Source organism: Myxocyprinus asiaticus, chromosome 50 (genome assembly GCF_019703515.2).
Source record: "Myxocyprinus asiaticus isolate MX2 ecotype Aquarium Trade chromosome 50, UBuf_Myxa_2, whole genome shotgun sequence".
Classification (NCBI taxonomy): Eukaryota; Metazoa; Chordata; class Actinopteri; order Cypriniformes; family Catostomidae; genus Myxocyprinus; species Myxocyprinus asiaticus.
In genome coordinates, this window is record NC_059393.1 from 10386633 (window position 1) to 10403992 (window position 17360).

Here is a 17360-nt window from a genome sequence, read left to right on the forward strand (position 1 = left end):
AACGCACACAACCCGACTGTCGCCAGTGGCAACTAGATTTAAAATTTTTGTCGCAATCAATAATTTTTTTTACAGTCTGGAGCCCTGTTTAAACAAAAGCAAATGTTGTCATATTTCATCAACACTATATCATCATCATCATCAACAATTGGTCATTGATTGCTTGTCATACATTTCCGGCTTAATGATTGTGAACTGCTCCGCAACAGCTGAAAACACTCACAAGCCCCCACTAGTTTGGAGAAAATACAACAGTGCTGTGTTTTCACTTTGAAGGATGCAGTGCATGCATTTATTTAATTTAACTGTATTCTTTTAAAGTTTGATAATCACATTAGGTCATATCAAGATTTCCGTCTTTCCACTCCTAAATTTAAAACCTCTTTAAATAAAGATGTATACTTTTTGTATCATTTCAGATTTTTAAGAATTTTTAAGATCTTAAATTTTGAGAAACTGAATTTAAGACATTTTAAGGATCCGCGGGAACCCAGTTAATTGATAGAAAGTTGAATTTTATATTTTTAAAAAGTTAAAATGTGATAACCAAGACAAACTAATCATTAGAAAAAAAAAAAAAAAAACACTTTCACATACTTTTTCAGGACAGGTTCTGTTCAGTTCTACTGCATGTTCTGCTCCTGATCAGCCTGAATGTAGCCGACTATTTTTGAAAGCTCATTTGTTTGTAGGGTTGGGAACCCCCTGTTCAGAACCGGTTCCATTCTTTAAAAAAAATACTGGAATCGTGCAATCTTCGTGACTTTCGGTTTCGTTAACGGTTCTCCAGCATACAATTTTCCGCCGATGCGGCTGGAACACCATCCTGAAATACTCTGACAGTGTTTCCAGCAGCACATCTCTGCAGCAGCACAGCCCTCTACAGCGTAAAAACCCACAGTTCTACCAGTGTATTTAATTCCCAATCGAACGAGTCTCGAGCCGGCTCTTTTTACAGCGTGAAACCTATGCACTTCCGGTACAGTTCGATTCCCAAAATAATTATTCTAATGAGCCGGTTCTTTTGAATCTACAGCGTGAAACATACAGAGCTTCCATTTATAGTCCAGTATACAAGTAATCTTATACTGATGTGCAAGTTATGAATGTCCAACTCGAAATTAAATAAGAACTGTTGAAGTCTCACAACAGTTAGGTTACATGACACAGTCTAAACTGTCTCTGGAACTGTTACTGTTTATTTCATGATGACCTGTGTCTCTATTAAATCAAGCACTGCAGTTACTGACTGACTGTTCATATGACAATGTATAATTAAAGATACACAAGTGGAATTTTATAAAATAATAAATGAATTAATGATATGTCATCACATTTCTTGTTGATTTAGATTTATTTAAAATATAGTTAGAATCTATTATTAGATTGTATTTGTTTCTAAAAAGTCTGCAAACACATCTTTTACTTTTAAATTTATTTCTGATTTGTTATATCTGCTCTGTAGAAATCTGAAATGATCTCTTTATTTGGTAACAGACAGCAAAGGGTAGTAAATGCAATTAAAATTGCATTTCTCATTTCCAAACAATTCTTTAAAAAAAAAAAAAAAATAGTAAAAGGATTACTGGAATCGTTACTGAAACCGTTAAGGAACCGGAACCGTTAAGAGTAAAATTCCTTACAATTCCCAACCCTATTTGTTTGTGATCTTTTCTTATAGTGAAAGGTAAATGAGAAACTCTTATTATTTAAACTTTGAAGATTTATATTGTGTATTAAAGAACTTTATTTTGATGAGAAATTATAAATGCACATTTTGCACAAATTTTTTCAAAAAATAAAAACATTTCTGGCATACTTAGTCATTTAAAAGTGTAATCATACCCATTTTACAGTCTGATCACACAGAAGATCACCTCCCAACAAGTATCACAATTTAGGGTATAAACTATATGTGTAGCACAAATGGTGTGGGACAAATTTGTACATAGACATGTACATACTGTATATAGTATGTACAGTTGAAGTCAGAAGTTTACACTTAGGTTGAAGTCATTAAAACAAATTTTTTAACAACTCCACAGATTTCATATTAGCAAATTATAGTTTTGGCAAGTCGTTTAGGACATCTACTTTGTGCATGACATAAGTAATTTTTCCAACAATTGTTTACAGACACATTGTTTCACTTTTAATTGACTATCACAATTCCAGTGGGTCAGAAGTTTACATTCAAGCAGCTTGGAAAATTCCAGAAAATGATTTCAAGCCTTTAGGCAATTAGCCAATTAGCTTCTGATAGGCTAATTGGCTAAATGGAGTCAATTGGAGGTGTACCTGTGGATGTATTTTAAGGCCTGCCTTCAGACTCGGTGTCTCTTTGCTTGACATCATGGAAAAATCAAAAGAAATCAGCCATGACCTCAGAAAAAATAAATAAAATGTTGGACCTCGACCGAAACTGTGACCGTAAAACCGTGATACACTGAACCGTGAGAAATTTGAACCGTTACACCACTAATCCACAGTAAAACAAGCCCTATATCGACACAACCTGAAAGGCTGCTCAGCAAGTAAGAAGCCACTGCTCCAAAACCACCATAACAATGCCAGACTACAGTTTGCAAGTGCACATGGTCAAATGTCCTCTGGTCTAATGAAACAAAAATGTAACTGTTTGGCCATAATGACCATCATTATGTTGGGAGGAAAAAGGTTGAGGCTTGCAAGCCGAAGAACACTGTCCCAACTGTGAACCATGGGGGTGGCAGCATCATGTTGTGGGGGTGCTTTGCTGCAGGAGGGACTGGTGCACTTCACAAAACAGATGGCATCATGAGGAAGGAAAATTATGTGGATATATTGAAGCAACATCTCAAGACATCAGCCAGGAACTTAAAGCTCGGTCGCAAATGGGTCTTCCAAATGGACAATGACCCCAAGCATACCTCCAAAGTTGTGGCAAAATGGCTTAAGGACAACAAAGTCAGGGTATTGGAGTGGCCATCACAAAGCCCTGACCTCAATCCGAAATAAAATTTGTGGACAGAACTGAAAAAGCGTGTGCGAACAAGGAGGCCTACAAACCTGACTCAGTTACACCAGTTTTGTCTGGAGGAATGGACCAAAATTCCAGCAACTTATTGTGAGAAGCTTGTGGAAGGCTACCCAAAACATTTGACCCAAGTTAAACAATTTAAAGGCAATGCTACCAAATACTAACAAAGTGTATGTAAACTTCTTACCCACTGGGAATGTGATGCAGGGTTTCTGCAGGTTTGAAAGAATAAAATTTAAGACTTTTTAAGGCTGAATAAAAGAAATATTTAAGACCACTTTTGCAATAATAATAAAATAATAAAATAATTCTTTAGCTGGTAAATACAAAACCACAGAGACTACTTGGATGTCTCTGGACATGTTTTTTATATTTTATTGTGCATTTGTGTTTTCTTTATTTAAATAAGTTAATACAACATTAAAACTCTAAGTGAATTCATTAAGAATGCACATAGTATGTAACCTATATTGTGACCCTTCTCTTTAGTCACTTGCTTTTTTTGTCTATTGCAGCAAGACGTGATGCAATAGACCAATGCTTTGGCAATGTCACCGCTCATGTCAAACACGGAAATGGTGGCAAAAACCATTCGTAAAAAGTTCAACTTTTATTGGATTACGTTGTTGAAAAATAATTCCGAGGGCTCTCATTGACTGCTGTGGCTTCAAGCCATCAACAGAGCTGACTGGACTGAGGAGATCATTTCAACTCACAACTTTGCAGCAAAAATTTATTTATTAACTAATTTTATTATAGTATTTTTATCGCTAAGAATTTGTTTGTATATATGATGGTTTTGTGTCATATTTTCGTTTAATCATCTAATCTGTCAAATCTAACACAACAGTCAGTGGGCTTTCTGCCACCACTTACTGCGCATGCGCTGACATTTTTGTAAACAAGAGGACTGGTCTATAGACTTTATTCACAGTAGTGCCATGTTTGATTTTTAATGGGAATGGAAATGAAGCTGTGAGGGATAGACTTACCATCTCTTCAAATGGCATGCACGGTATAAATCTGTAAAAAGCTACAATACCCCATATGATTTTCCACAACTCATGTTGTCTGGAGTTTTTTGTCTACTGAGTGTCCTTGAAAAGATATTTTTTCCAATGTTTTGTCTGCGGAACGATCCAAAAACCACTTTAAACTGCAGTACAGCCTATTGAAGAGACTGTACGTCTATCCCTCACAGCCTCGTTTTCATTCTCGTCAAAAATTTAATATGCCGCTGCTGTGAATAAAGTCTAGCATGTGCTGAATAACATTTATATATATTTTTCTTGGCAGATATCTTTACCAAATACTTTAAAAGGCAGTTAAAGGGCAGTTCATTTAAAAATGAAATTTCTGTCATCACTGGTCACCCTTGAGCCTGTATGAATTTTCTCTGCCGTGGAACAAAAAGGGAGATGTTAAGCAAAACGTTTGGTCTCAGTCACTGTCACTGCATCTTGTTTTTCATTCAATGTAAATGAACGGTGACTGAAACTCCCTAATATCTCCTCCTGATATCCACTGAAATAATAAAGTCATACAGGTTTGCAACAGCATGAAGGTAAGTGATAACAATTTTAATTTTTGTGTGAAATGTAAAAAAGTAAATGTTAAAACTCGTCAGTTACCTTAAAAATGTCTGTTTAAAGTTGACAATATGTATTGAAAATGTTAACAGATTAAATTATGAAAGAGAACTGTGCTGCATAATTAGTTATGATGTAACATTGTATACTAAATATTAAATATAGATAATATATTTTCATATCATGTATATTATTAATATTATAATTTTATATAATTATTGTTTTGTATATTATTACAACATTTTTTAAATTGACTGATTGAGATGGCAGAGAAAATACCTGTATATGTCAGATGGAGCTCAAGAGAGGTGGAGATGAGAGATATAACAGGTGTAACTCTGCAGCTGAGTAGTTCTGTTAGCTTTACAATTACTGTCAAAGGTAATGTAAAATAACGAAGCGCCAAAATTTGAAAGGCGTCAAAAGACGCTCCAACCGGGGCCTGGGTAGCTCAGTGGTAAAGACGCTGGCTACCACCCCTGGAGTTCACTAGTTTGAATCCCAGGGCGTGCTGAGTGACTCCAGCCAGGTCTCCTAAGCAACCAAATTGACCCGGTTGCTAGGGAGGGTACAGTCACATGGGGTAACCTCCTCGTGATCGCTATAATGTGGTTCGTTCTCGGTGGGGCATGTGGTGAGTTGAGCATGGTTGCCGCGGTGGATGGCGTGAAGCCTCCAGATGCACTATGTCTCCGTGGCAACGCGCTCAACAAGCCACGTGATAAGATGCACAGGTTGACGATCTCAGACACGGAAGTCCACCCAGACTGAGGCGAATCACTACGCAACCACGAGGACTTAAAAGCACATTGGGAATTGGGCATTCCAAATTGGGAGAAAAAAAAACAAAAAAAACGCTCCAACCTCAAGCTTTGTCAATCGTTAGCGCATCGCTCGCTTACAGAGACGCAAAATAACGGCATTTGCATTTCTGATTAATGGGTTTATGAAGGTTTATACATGTGTAACATCGTAAGTTCAGTAAAAATGCGCTTCCCTGCACGCACTCACTCTAAATGACGGATGCACGAGAGAGATGATTTTGATTCACGCAGATTCTGCTGTTTTAAGCTTCTCCTCTATTCACGCTGCTAATTTTAAGACCTCAGCAAATGGAATTTAAGACTTCTTGTAATTTAAGATATTTAAATCTTTTTATAGCCTTACATTTTTAAAAGTAAATTTAAGACTTAAGACTTTTTAAGGACCCACGGAAACCCTGTGATGAAAGAAATAAAAGCTGAAATAAATAATTCTCTCTACTATTCTTCTGATATTTCACATTCTTAAAGTAGTGATCCTAACTGACCTAAGACAGGGAAAATTTTCTACGATTAAATATCAGGAATTGTGAAAAACTGAGTTTAAATGTATTTGGCTAAGGTGTATGTAAACTTCTGACTTCAACTGTATGTACATATATGTTATACGTCTTTGGCTGCTGCACTGCGTATCATTGTTCCAGTGTCTATTTATTATTATAGACTGTTATTATGTAGTCTGTTACAATAAGTACTAAAGATGACAATCAAAATATAATGCATCATATTTTGTCATTATGTAAAGACTCGCTTGCCAATTCATTGAAACAATACTCAGAACGTACATGTCTGTTCTTCCCTCACTGTTTCTGAACAGTGTATCTGCAAACAGCGGTTGCCGTGACTGGATACCCCATAACCATCGCGTTTTAAAAACACTGTGTTAAGTTGAAAATAGTTTGAAGACCCTGCATACTGTAACATTCAGCTCTGCTTCATTTAAATTTGAAAGACAGAGCTCGCCTTGTGTGCGCGCGCGAACAAGCTTCTCTAGAATTTGGAGCGCCGTCTCTGCCCCGGACAGAAAGTCACGCTGCGCTCTGTTGGAGTTTGTTGCTGTGATAATTCATGCTTCCTCCCATTTAACTTGGAATTTTAAACTTCATACTGGGAAAACTGCAATGGAACCCACTTATGTTGGACTTACAACTCGTGCGGAAATCTTCAGCTCTGATTTAGCTGAAATGCAGGTGTGTTACATGTCGACACTGAGGGAGATTTACATTCAATGATAAACCTTCACTTTTATTAAATAATTATATGTTTAAATATTATATACATTGAGTCAAAGTTTCTACATTATATGACAATAAAACTTGTTTAGCAAACATCTGTAGAGACGTTCAAAACACAGTGGATTAAACTTTTTTTTTTATTATCGTAAATGTGTAGAACAAACGCTAGCATTGCAGAATCGTTTATCAGTTTGGCTGCTATGAGACGTCTCTTATGACAATCAAGCTACCGCTGAAAATCACAATGTAATAAATCTCAAAATTTAAAAAGCCCCCTCAATAACACGTTTGTGTATATTTATCAGGTATTTATCACTGAATTTTGAATTCAGTGAAAAGTCATGTCAAGCATTTTCATTATCGATCATCATTTTCATGATCGATCATTGCTGTCACTTCCGAGTACTCGGGTACTCGTGCCCATTCCTACTCTATTTACAGCTGAAAATTGTGTTCCAAATGGAAAAACATTATATACGACAAGTTAAATGCATTGTAAAGTTAAAGGCTATTTCATGCTGTCTTTAATCTCTAGGTAGATTTAAACTCTAACTTAAGATGAGCTAAACAGTGCAGTTCTGTTAAACAACCTTTGAAAAGGAAACCGTCCATCTCACCTTGTTGATGCTGCCAGCCTGTTGAGTGTTGATGCCCATCTGCTGTGCCCCCTGTGTGAGAGTCTCGGCCAGGACACTGCCTGCTCCTCCTGGTGCTGTTGCCCCTGCTGCCCCAACCCCTACAGAAGGTGCCACTTGAATAGCGCCACCCTGATACTGCATTCCTGCCGTACCCCGGCCGCGGCCTACAGACCCAAGAGTTCCATTGATCACCTGACCCTGCTGAGTGCCTGCATTCTGTCCCATCATACCGTGCGACTGGGCGCTGTTTAGAATGGCCTGGTTAAATCCTGTGCCGAGTCCCATGCCAGCTGTGCCAGCGTTATTGCCCTGTGTAACAGGAGCACCACCTGGTTTCTGTGTTTGTGAGGGATGGGAAGGGGAGCCCTGGCCCAGGGGACTCTTTCCCAGTCTGCCTAGCTGATCTGCCATTCCCCCAGGCTGCGGACTGGCTGAGGTCAGCCCAACGCTGAGGTTGGCGCTGCTACCCGGCCGAAGGAGCTCAGAGAGTTGCTTGTGCTTGGCAGCAGCGTCGGGGACCATGGTGCCATGACCGCCTGTACCTGTAGAACCTCCATTAGAGGGAATGGACATCAGCCCCAGGTCTCCTCCGTTAGGAATCAGCTCATCTGGAAGATCATTCTCCAGGTCATCCCAGGAAAGTGAGCCTAACTCTGAAGAGAGAAAGAGAAATTGAGTGTAAGGCAATTGCTTCTCATCAGCCAACTCTTGACAACTCTTAAAATCTCCCATTTATGTATAAAATACTAGAAAATGTAGTGTCCTCCCAACAATGTTCATTTTTACAAAGAAATGGTACATATGAAGAATTTCAGTCAGGATTTAGGCCCCATCATTGTACAGAGACTGCACTTATCAGTTACAAATGACTTGCTCTTATCATCTGATCGTGGCTGCATTTCTCTTCTAGAGCTTTTAGATCTTAGTGCTGCCTTTGACACCATAGATCATGACATTCTCTTGGATAGGCTTGAGAATTATGTTGGCATTTGTGGACAGGCATTAGCTTGGCTTAGGTCCTATCTCTCTGACCGCTGCCACTTTGTGTAAATGAGGAACTGTCAGATCAAATTAAAAGTATGGAGTGCCACAGAGATCAGTTTTAGGGCCTCTGCTTTTCTCCCTAAATGCTCCCCCTGGGAGACATTATCAGGAACCATGGAATTAGTTTTCACTGTTATGCTGATGATGCACAACTGTATTTCTTCGAAACCCGACAAAATTTCTAAATTTTCAAAATTAACCGAGTGTATAACTGATAGCAAAGAGTGGATGGCTAGAAATTTCCTTCAACTCAATTCCGATAAAACAGAAGTACTAATTATTAGAACAAAAATCTAAAAAAATAAGACACCAAAACATAATCTGAATCTTGATGGATGTACTGTAACGTCAACTTCTACAGCAAAATATTTAGGTGTTATATTTGATAGCAATCTAACCTTTGTAAACTTCCACCTCAGAAATATTGCCAAGTTACGACACATGCTATCTGTTTCTGATACAGAAAAACTAATTAATGCATTCATGACCTTAAGACTAGATTATTGTAATGCATTACTTGGTGCATGTCCTGCAGGTTTAATAAACTTCAGTTGGTTCAAAATGTAACAGCGATAGTGCTAACAAGAACAAAGAAATACGATCATATCAGCCCCATTTTATCTGTGTTACATTGGCTACCTGTTAAGTTTCGTATTCATTTAAAAATGTTGTTAATTACTTACAAAGCTTTGAATGTTCTAGCTCCAAAGTACTTAAGTGACCTTCTGTCATGCTATAATCCATCGCGCTCACTACGATCACAAAACTCTGGCCAGTGAACAATACCGAGAATATCAAAATCCACAAAAAAAGGGAGATCATTTTCATATTTGGCTACTAAACTATGGAAGTCTTCCTGACAGTATTTGGAACTCAGACACATTCTCTCAGTTTAAGTCTAGACTAAAGACTTATCTATTCAGCCAGGCATACACCTATTTTATTCTTCAATTCATAGCTATGCTGCTTTAGTTAGGTCTGCCGGAACCGAAAAAAACACTTCTCTTATACTTTAACCATGCTTTAAAGTGAATGGCATCTATGACGCAGATCAGAGGAAGCGTCACCAAAATTTTTCCAGCTTCTTCACCCGTCAAGATGGGCTCTGCTTCCGCCACAATGTGACCAGTCTGTTCGAGGCAATCGGAATCGCCTGTAACCAGAATGAGTGGCGCCAGCTCATCCAGGAGCCTCAAAGCCGTGCTGCTCCATAATGGTAACAAGTACCCGTCTCTTCTCCTGGCTCACTCGGTGCACCTCAAAGAGGATTACAACAGCATCAAGACCTTGCTGGACACCTTGAAGATGAGTACGGCTGGGAGGTCATAGGAAACTTCAAAATGGTGGCATTCCTGATGGGTCTCCAAGGCAGTTTTTACCAAGTTTCCCTGCTATCTTGCCTTTGGGATAGCAGGGACACCAAGGCACACTACCACAGGCGGGACTGGCCACAGCAGACCGAGTTCTCTGTGGGGAGGAACAATGTCAAGTGGGAGCCACTGGTGGACCCACGGAAGGTGTTGATGCCACCACTGCACATCAAATTGGGCCTTATGAAACAATTTGTCAGAGCTCTAGATAAGGAGTCGTCAGCCTTCAAGTACCTTCAAGACTTCTTCCCCAAGCTGTCTGAGGCAAAGGTCAAAGCTTGTGTCTTCTTCAGACCACAGATAAAGAAGATCCTGGAGTGCAATGAATTCCCCAAGAAGCTCACTAGTAAGGAGAAAGCGGCTTGGAACAGCTTTGTCGCAGTGGTTCGGGGCTTCTTGGACAATCACAAGGCCGAAAACTATGTGGAGCTGGTTGAGACTCTGGTGAAGAACTACGACACAATGGGCTGTAGGATGTCCCTCAAAGTCCATATCCTTGAAGCTTATCTTGATAAATTCAAGGAAAACATGGGAGCGTACTCGGAGGATCAAGGTGAGCGCTTCCAACAGGATATACTGGACTTTGAACGCCGCTACCAAGGACAGTATAATGAGAACATGATGGGAGACTACATCTGGGGGCTGATTCGTGAAAGTGATTTACAGTATAATCGTAAATCTTGAAAAACTACTCACTTCTAAATCTTTTGTAGTCATTTTTGTATTACTTTAGTATAAATACATGTTAATTTGGATTTTTTTCTGACTTTATGTGAACAAAAAGACACAAATTTGCCCGTTTTCTCATTGGAAATAGGTACATTTCAAAATATCACTGTCCTGGTCACAAAAGCAAAGTCTGTGGGGAATAATAGCCATTTTCTACACTTTTGAGGCATAAGCAATTAGGAAATAACACTTACTACCCAGGAACAAAAATTGTGTCACATAGTGTTATCAAAATAATCGTTAGTTGCAGTCCTACTCCTCATTGAATGATACCTATATCAACCTGGTCAAAAGAGAGACAACACTCTCTTAAACTACAAAGAAAATGAATCAACTGTCAACAAAAGCCATCATCGGCCAAAATCAAAGGACAATGCATCGACGTGTATTTCCTCAGTTAATTCGGGATGACTTCAAAGGACTTTAACACTAAAACTTAGTTCATGCAAAATCATTTTGTTTAATCATTGACCCATAACACTTACTTAGTTTGGTGTGGTGGAGTGGTGGTGGCGTAATGGACTAAAGCACTGAACTGGTAAGCAAAAGGTTGTTGGTTCAATCCCCACAGCCACCACCACTGTGTCCTTGAGCAAGGCACTTAACTCCAGGTTGCTCCAGGGGGATTGTCCCTGTTATAAGGGCACTGTAAGTCGCTTTGAATAAAAGCGTCTGCCAAATGCATTAATGTAAGTGTTATAGCATAATTTCATGTACAGCTGCTTTGAAACAATGCCTGTTGTGAAAAGCGCTATACAAATAAATTTGACTTCATTTACCACCAAGGGCAATTTTGAGATTCTAACAGACCTTAGAGTAGACACCGTATTTAATTTGATGCAAATGATAAGAATGAATTGAAATCTTAAATTCCTGGGTCACATCTAAATTTCACAAGCCATGCTTTTCAGGTTTCTTTGTCCACTGCAAATCTGAGGCAAGATGTATTTTTAATGTATCATCAACAGAACGATCAACACCTAGCTCACTCACAGCCTCATTCTAAAAGTTTTACCTCAAATTAAATATGGCGGAGTCTTATGGATTACCTTTATGCTGCTTTGTGATTTTTGAAGCTTCAAAGGTTTGGTCACCATTCTAGGCATTCTATGGACCAACAGAGCTGAAATATTCTAAAAATCTCCATTTGTGTTCTACAGAAGAAAGATATACACATCTAGGATGGCATGAGGGTGAGTTAATGATGAGACAATGTCCATTCTATTCCATTATTTAAAGGAATGTTCCAGGTTCAAAACAACCTCTATCAGCATAGCACATTTCAATCACCATAGAAAATACTTCAGACTTACTACAGTATGAACTTACAATGAAAGTAAATGGGACCATGCATCTTGAGGATTTAAAGGCAGAAATTAGAAGTCTGTATTTACGCAAACACGTCTTGTGGCAACAATTTTAAAAATCTTTATTTTGACATTTACTTTGTGGCTTAATTTGCTTCCAATGTAAATGGAACGCCAACTTTTGCTTTATTCAAAAACTGAGGGACGAGATAAAATTATTTAAAGCTTTCAAAAGAGTCTAATTTGTTTTGAACCCAGAATATTCCTTTTAAGGTCTAGTCTATGCAGTGCTTTTTGACGCCATCAAAATATTGTTCTAGTGGCTCCATCTTCTGAGGGAAAACAGCAGAGAGAGGGAGAGTTGCGCATCATTTCATAAGCTTTGCGAGCAGCAGTTTAAATTAATATGCCTGCGTGAAGCTTGGTCTGCAACTGAGTCTGCTAATGGCCTTAATAAATCTACCTCATCTATTAAAACCTGGTAACGAACGTGCATCTGGGAGACAACTGACAGTCTGCACACACAAATACACAAACTGGAGTGTCTATGATATGCTGGAACAGCAGGGAGGAGGAAGACATTCTCAATCACCTCCATCACAGTGAGAGACTAGCGGCAGCTGTTAGTGTGTTTAGCAGTGTAAATGCCACTAACACAGCGGGAGGGATGCTAAGGGATGATGTCATTAGTGCCCGGCAGAAAAACGTGTGAACAATATAAATTAACGGACTTGATAATGACTTCCTCCAGTTCTTCCACTGAGAAAGAGTTTGCTTGACTGAGCTAGGAACTATGGGACTCCAATGATTTCGTACCTTAAGTTGAAGCAGGTTTCTGAGATAACTTTAGCATTTCAAATAGCATACTACTATTTGAAACTTTTCCAGCTGCATACTGTGCAGCAAGTACTGCATGCTGCCTATCCCAAATAAGCATAATTATTTCCACAATAACTAGATGTCACTCGCTGCATTATACGTAACATAGTAGGAAGGTAGGGACTACAATGCAATGTACTACTGTTTGAAACATTTACCACTGCATACCGCATATTCCTTCACATACTACTTCTGAAATGTAGTACATTTATATTTATTCATTTGGCAGATGCTTTTATCCAAAACAACTTACAAAAGGAGGAAGAATACAACAAAGGATTCATCTTAAGGTTGAATCTTAAGTGTATGATCAAGTGTAGAGATGTGTCTATAGATGCTTTTTGAAGACAGAGAGGGAGTCTGCCTCACGGATGGAGCTGGGATGGTCGTTCCATCATCGAGGTACAGTGAAGCCGAAAGTCCAGGAAAGTGATTTGGTGCCTCTTTGTGTTGGTATGACAAGACACTTTCATTTGCATTCTGGTGGGAATGTAGCTCTGCAGGAATGACTGTAGGTAAGCTGGAGCAGACCTATTGACTGTTCTGTATGCCAGCATCAGAGCCTTGAACTTGATACATGCAGCAACATGCAGTCAGTGTAGAGAGACAAGCAGGGGTGTAACATGCGCTCTCTTGGGTATGTTGAAGACTAGACGTTCTGCAGCATTCTGGATCATTTGCAGAGGCCTAATTGCGCATACAGGAAGGCTGGCTAAAAGAGCATTACAGTAGTCCAGTCTAGATATGACAAGCAACTGAACAAGGAGTTGTGTAGCATGTTCAGAGAGCAAGGGGCTTATTTTCTTTATGTTGCAGAGGGCTCTTTTTGAGATGTGGTTGGTGAAATTGAGTTGGTTGTGTATGGTTACCCCTAGATTTCTGACCGTTTTGGAAGGTGTTATTGTAGATGAACCTAGCTGAATGGTAATGTGCTCCACAGCAGGGTTGGCTGGAAAGACGAGGAGCTCAGTCTTCCCTAGGTTGAGTTGCAGGTGTGTTCCTTCATCCAGTCAGAGAATCGAGCAGTCACCACAGGAAACATACAGTACATACAACACAGTATGTTGTACACTAGTATTCCATTTTGAACATCCTATGTTTTGGCAGTGCTGCCAATGAACAAGCAGTGTTTCCCAGGCCAGTACAATCCATGTATCATTCGTTCTTTTCATATTCAATTAAGAATTAAAAATCGGAAAACCATTTCATTAATCATTTACAAAACCAATATTAAAAAACAACTAACAACTTGTTTTTTGTACTTTCAATTTTATGCTCAAGTTAAAAATAGGAAATTGGAAAAATGGCCACGGGACACGTGGCCATTTTTGATTTTCCATCTAAAAAGAAACTAAATGACGTCAAAAATGAATTCACACATGTTTGTTGCCCTGAAACATACCTTTCTCCTGATTGGTCAATCTGCAGCATTGTCTGGTCCTCCTCAAGGCCGTGAGAAAAAATAACAGTTCACTGCTGTTAAATTGATCAGATGAATTTGTCTCAATTAATATTAAATTCTTTATCATATATTCTCCCAAATGTGCCATTTTTATTGCAACGGTGCTCTTCCTCAAACAGTATCGGGATATTTACGAATACAGAGAACAAACAGCGCTGGATACAGTGGAAATGTACCTACAACTGACTGAAACAAAAGGCTGTCTTTTTGAGTGGAAACTTTGAGAAACTTCAGATAGTGCTGTGTCATGTGAACAAGGGCGGTTCAAACTGAATGTGTTTTTGCATCCGCTCGCGCTGTTTTTCCAATCGCTTTCCATGTAAACATTCGCTAGATAGATTTCTTTTGACAACAGCGTCACGTTTCACTGTGTTTTTAACATTTCTCACGGGAGCGCTGCATTTTTAGACGCTGCATCGAGTTAAAAAGAACTTCTTCACCTAATAAAAATGCTTCTCGAGACACTTGCATTCTGCTCTTTTAGTAGTGGTGCGTTTCGCTTTTTTAGCACGAAAACGCGTCTGTCTGAGCGGTTACTGGAACAAATGCTTTAGCCAGTAGTTACACGAATGCTACTCATACTCAAGAAAATAAAACAAATGCTTATCTCAAGTCACCAGGATTGAACACTTTGGTGTTTTTTGCAAAAAAACAAAAACAAATAAAATCTCCCAGAGGAGCATGCCCCCAGACCCTCCTAGATATAAGGTTTATTAGGCAGATTTCTGTGCGTACCCTCAGATTAAATCCTGCAGGTGCCCCTGCAAAACTTCCCTCACCTAGCTCGCCGCCTCCAACATATGCTGCTGTCTGTCAAGGAAAAAAATTATTACCAGCTAGATGCCAAAATCGAGGAAGAAAAAGATCTTGTGCTAAATAGTGCATAATAATACAAATAAATGTTATGCTAATATGCATCAGTGTTTACAGCATCATGAAGTGCAAAAAGAAGGTATAGAACAAAAAGAGTGAAAAAAGTCAGGGCACCGTTTCTGCCAATTATATACCCTGGCTATACTTGCACTGAATCTAAATGCAAACATTACGATAACTCTCAGTTATTTTAATATAATACCTGTAAACTGATCTTCTTCAGTCAGGTTTATTGTCATTTTACATAATGCAGTGCGATGAACAAAATGAAATGTGGTTAAAGAAATATACAGTCTAACGGCTGCATCCAAGCAGACAGATAAAAATTATGGGCTGCATTCATGGCAGTGAATTATAACAACTACAATAGTAAATTACAAATAATACACTGGAAGATATTAATACATTTAATATAAGACATTAAGTATATACATAACAGTGGATAGGACTATGATTTGAGGAGCCAAGCTCAGATCATTCCGACCATCCCCTATTTTTAAATGGGAATATGAGTATCCTATTATACTGGGGCGTAGAATAGGAGGCTACTACGGGACAGTATTGTGTGCCTTATTATCAGACAGATCTGAAGGTGTAAATGCTGATTTTAAATTCATTGGTCGAGCTTTTGAGAGATGAGCATTCATGAATTTCATATGAAGTCGCTCACACCCAAGCGCCCTGTGAGTGCTCGCTCGCTCTCACGAAAGTAAGCCTATTTCTTTACAGTGTAGGTCTATGTTTCTATAGACTTGTGGATTTATGGTTATTTTCATTATTTTGGTAATATTAACTAAGACACATTCATCTGAACAATTTAACAGCAGTGAACTGCTATTTTGTCCTACTGCCTTGAGGAACAGACAACGCTGCAGGTTGACCAATCAGGAAAAAAAGGGGCGTTTCAGGGCCACCCACATGTGCGAATTAATTTTTCCAATTAACTGTTTCTTTTATGATGGAAAATCTAATTATCAAAATGAACAGTGTCCCGTGGCCATTTTTCCAATTTCCTATTTTTAACTTGAGCATAAAATCGAAAGTACGAAAAGCAAGTTGTTATTTGTCTTTTAATGTTGGTTTTGTTAATAATTAATGAAATAAGCATTTTTAGTTTTTCTGATTTTTAATTCTTAATTGAATATGAAAAGAACGAATAATACACATATTCAGCACTGTGCAGTCTCTCCATTGCTCTCATTGAGATTCAGCATGGGTAGCACTGAGGTCCCTCAAGTCCAAAAGTAAACACAGACACGCACTGCCAGACACAGTAAGTGCTAAACATGAGGCGGGCAAGGGTAGAAATCATCCCTCCTCTTTTCTTCTCCCTTATGGTGTGGCTCCTTTCTTAATGACCCACATCACGGTGCCAGACTCATGCACATGCTCACTTAAAACATTCAGCTGTCTAGTACTGAAGCCCAAACTCCCGCCCCCTCCATGATTGGAATGGAGCCAAAATACAAATAATGTTTTCTAAAATTACGAAATGGTAACCTAATAGTATTACACCTATGCAATCAACTAGATTCTCTGGGACAGAAATGTAAACTGCGCTTGGTAGGGGAGGTTATTTTATGATATATGTATGCACGGTAGTCAAATAAAGGAAATCATCCATCGCCATAATTTACAGCAAGGTTTGTTACTGCCCAACAATGCAAGAACACATGGTAAGTGTGTTCAAGGGACAATGATTAGAATTTGTGCCTGCATACTTGCGTAAAGTATGTTCAAGCTTAAGAGAGGAAACAGAGAATGAGTGAGTTTGAATGAGTGAGGATTTAAAGAAATGGCGAATATATCCCTTTAATTCCTTCTCGGGTGAAGGAGTGTTTGCTCACAAAAGACTGCAAGCATGTGCTGTCCAATCAGCAGAACGGGTTCAGGTTTCATAAGGCTGTTAAGGCCAGACCTGCTGCTGATAGAAGCAGAGAGAAGTGGAGGGAGAGACATGGTGAACATTTGGCTCTGCAGTGGAAGTCTAATACTGGGCTAGTGTGGTCAAATGGCAAACCATTAAAAGTCTTTCAATGGGCTGAATCCCATCTTTTAAAAGTGACATGTTTCCTTCTTTCATTCCAGTTCACCAACACTGCATTCTCTCCTATATTATTCCCTGCTTCGATTTGGTTAGCAAAGGGTTTCAATAACAAACTTTACAAGAATTTTGCTTCCCAATTCATACCTGATCTTGCAATAACCCCAAACTCAGCTAAATCAACTTACGGCTAATATTTTTATTAGTGCCCTACTGATATTATCGGCCGATATTAGCCTTTCACCGATAAATCGGTATCTGCGTATATTTTACTGATATGCGCCGATATGAAAAACTTTTTTTCAGAACATACAATGCAGAAAACAATGCTTTAGAGTTGGTGTCATAGC

The 17360-nt window shown here is 38.8% G+C and overlaps 1 protein-coding gene across 3 annotated transcripts in view; it reads right to left on the reverse strand.

Moving 5' to 3' along the window:
- Positions 1-17360, reverse strand: part of LOC127438859 (histone lysine acetyltransferase CREBBP-like) — a 95932-nt gene that overhangs the window by 64313 nt on the left and 14259 nt on the right. For all 3 annotated transcript variants that reach the window (XM_051694774.1, XM_051694773.1, XM_051694772.1), the window contains exon 2: positions 7282-7955. In XM_051694774.1, coding sequence (XP_051550734.1) covers positions 7282-7955 — 674 coding nt within the window. The remainder of the gene's footprint in view (positions 1-7281; positions 7956-17360) is intronic.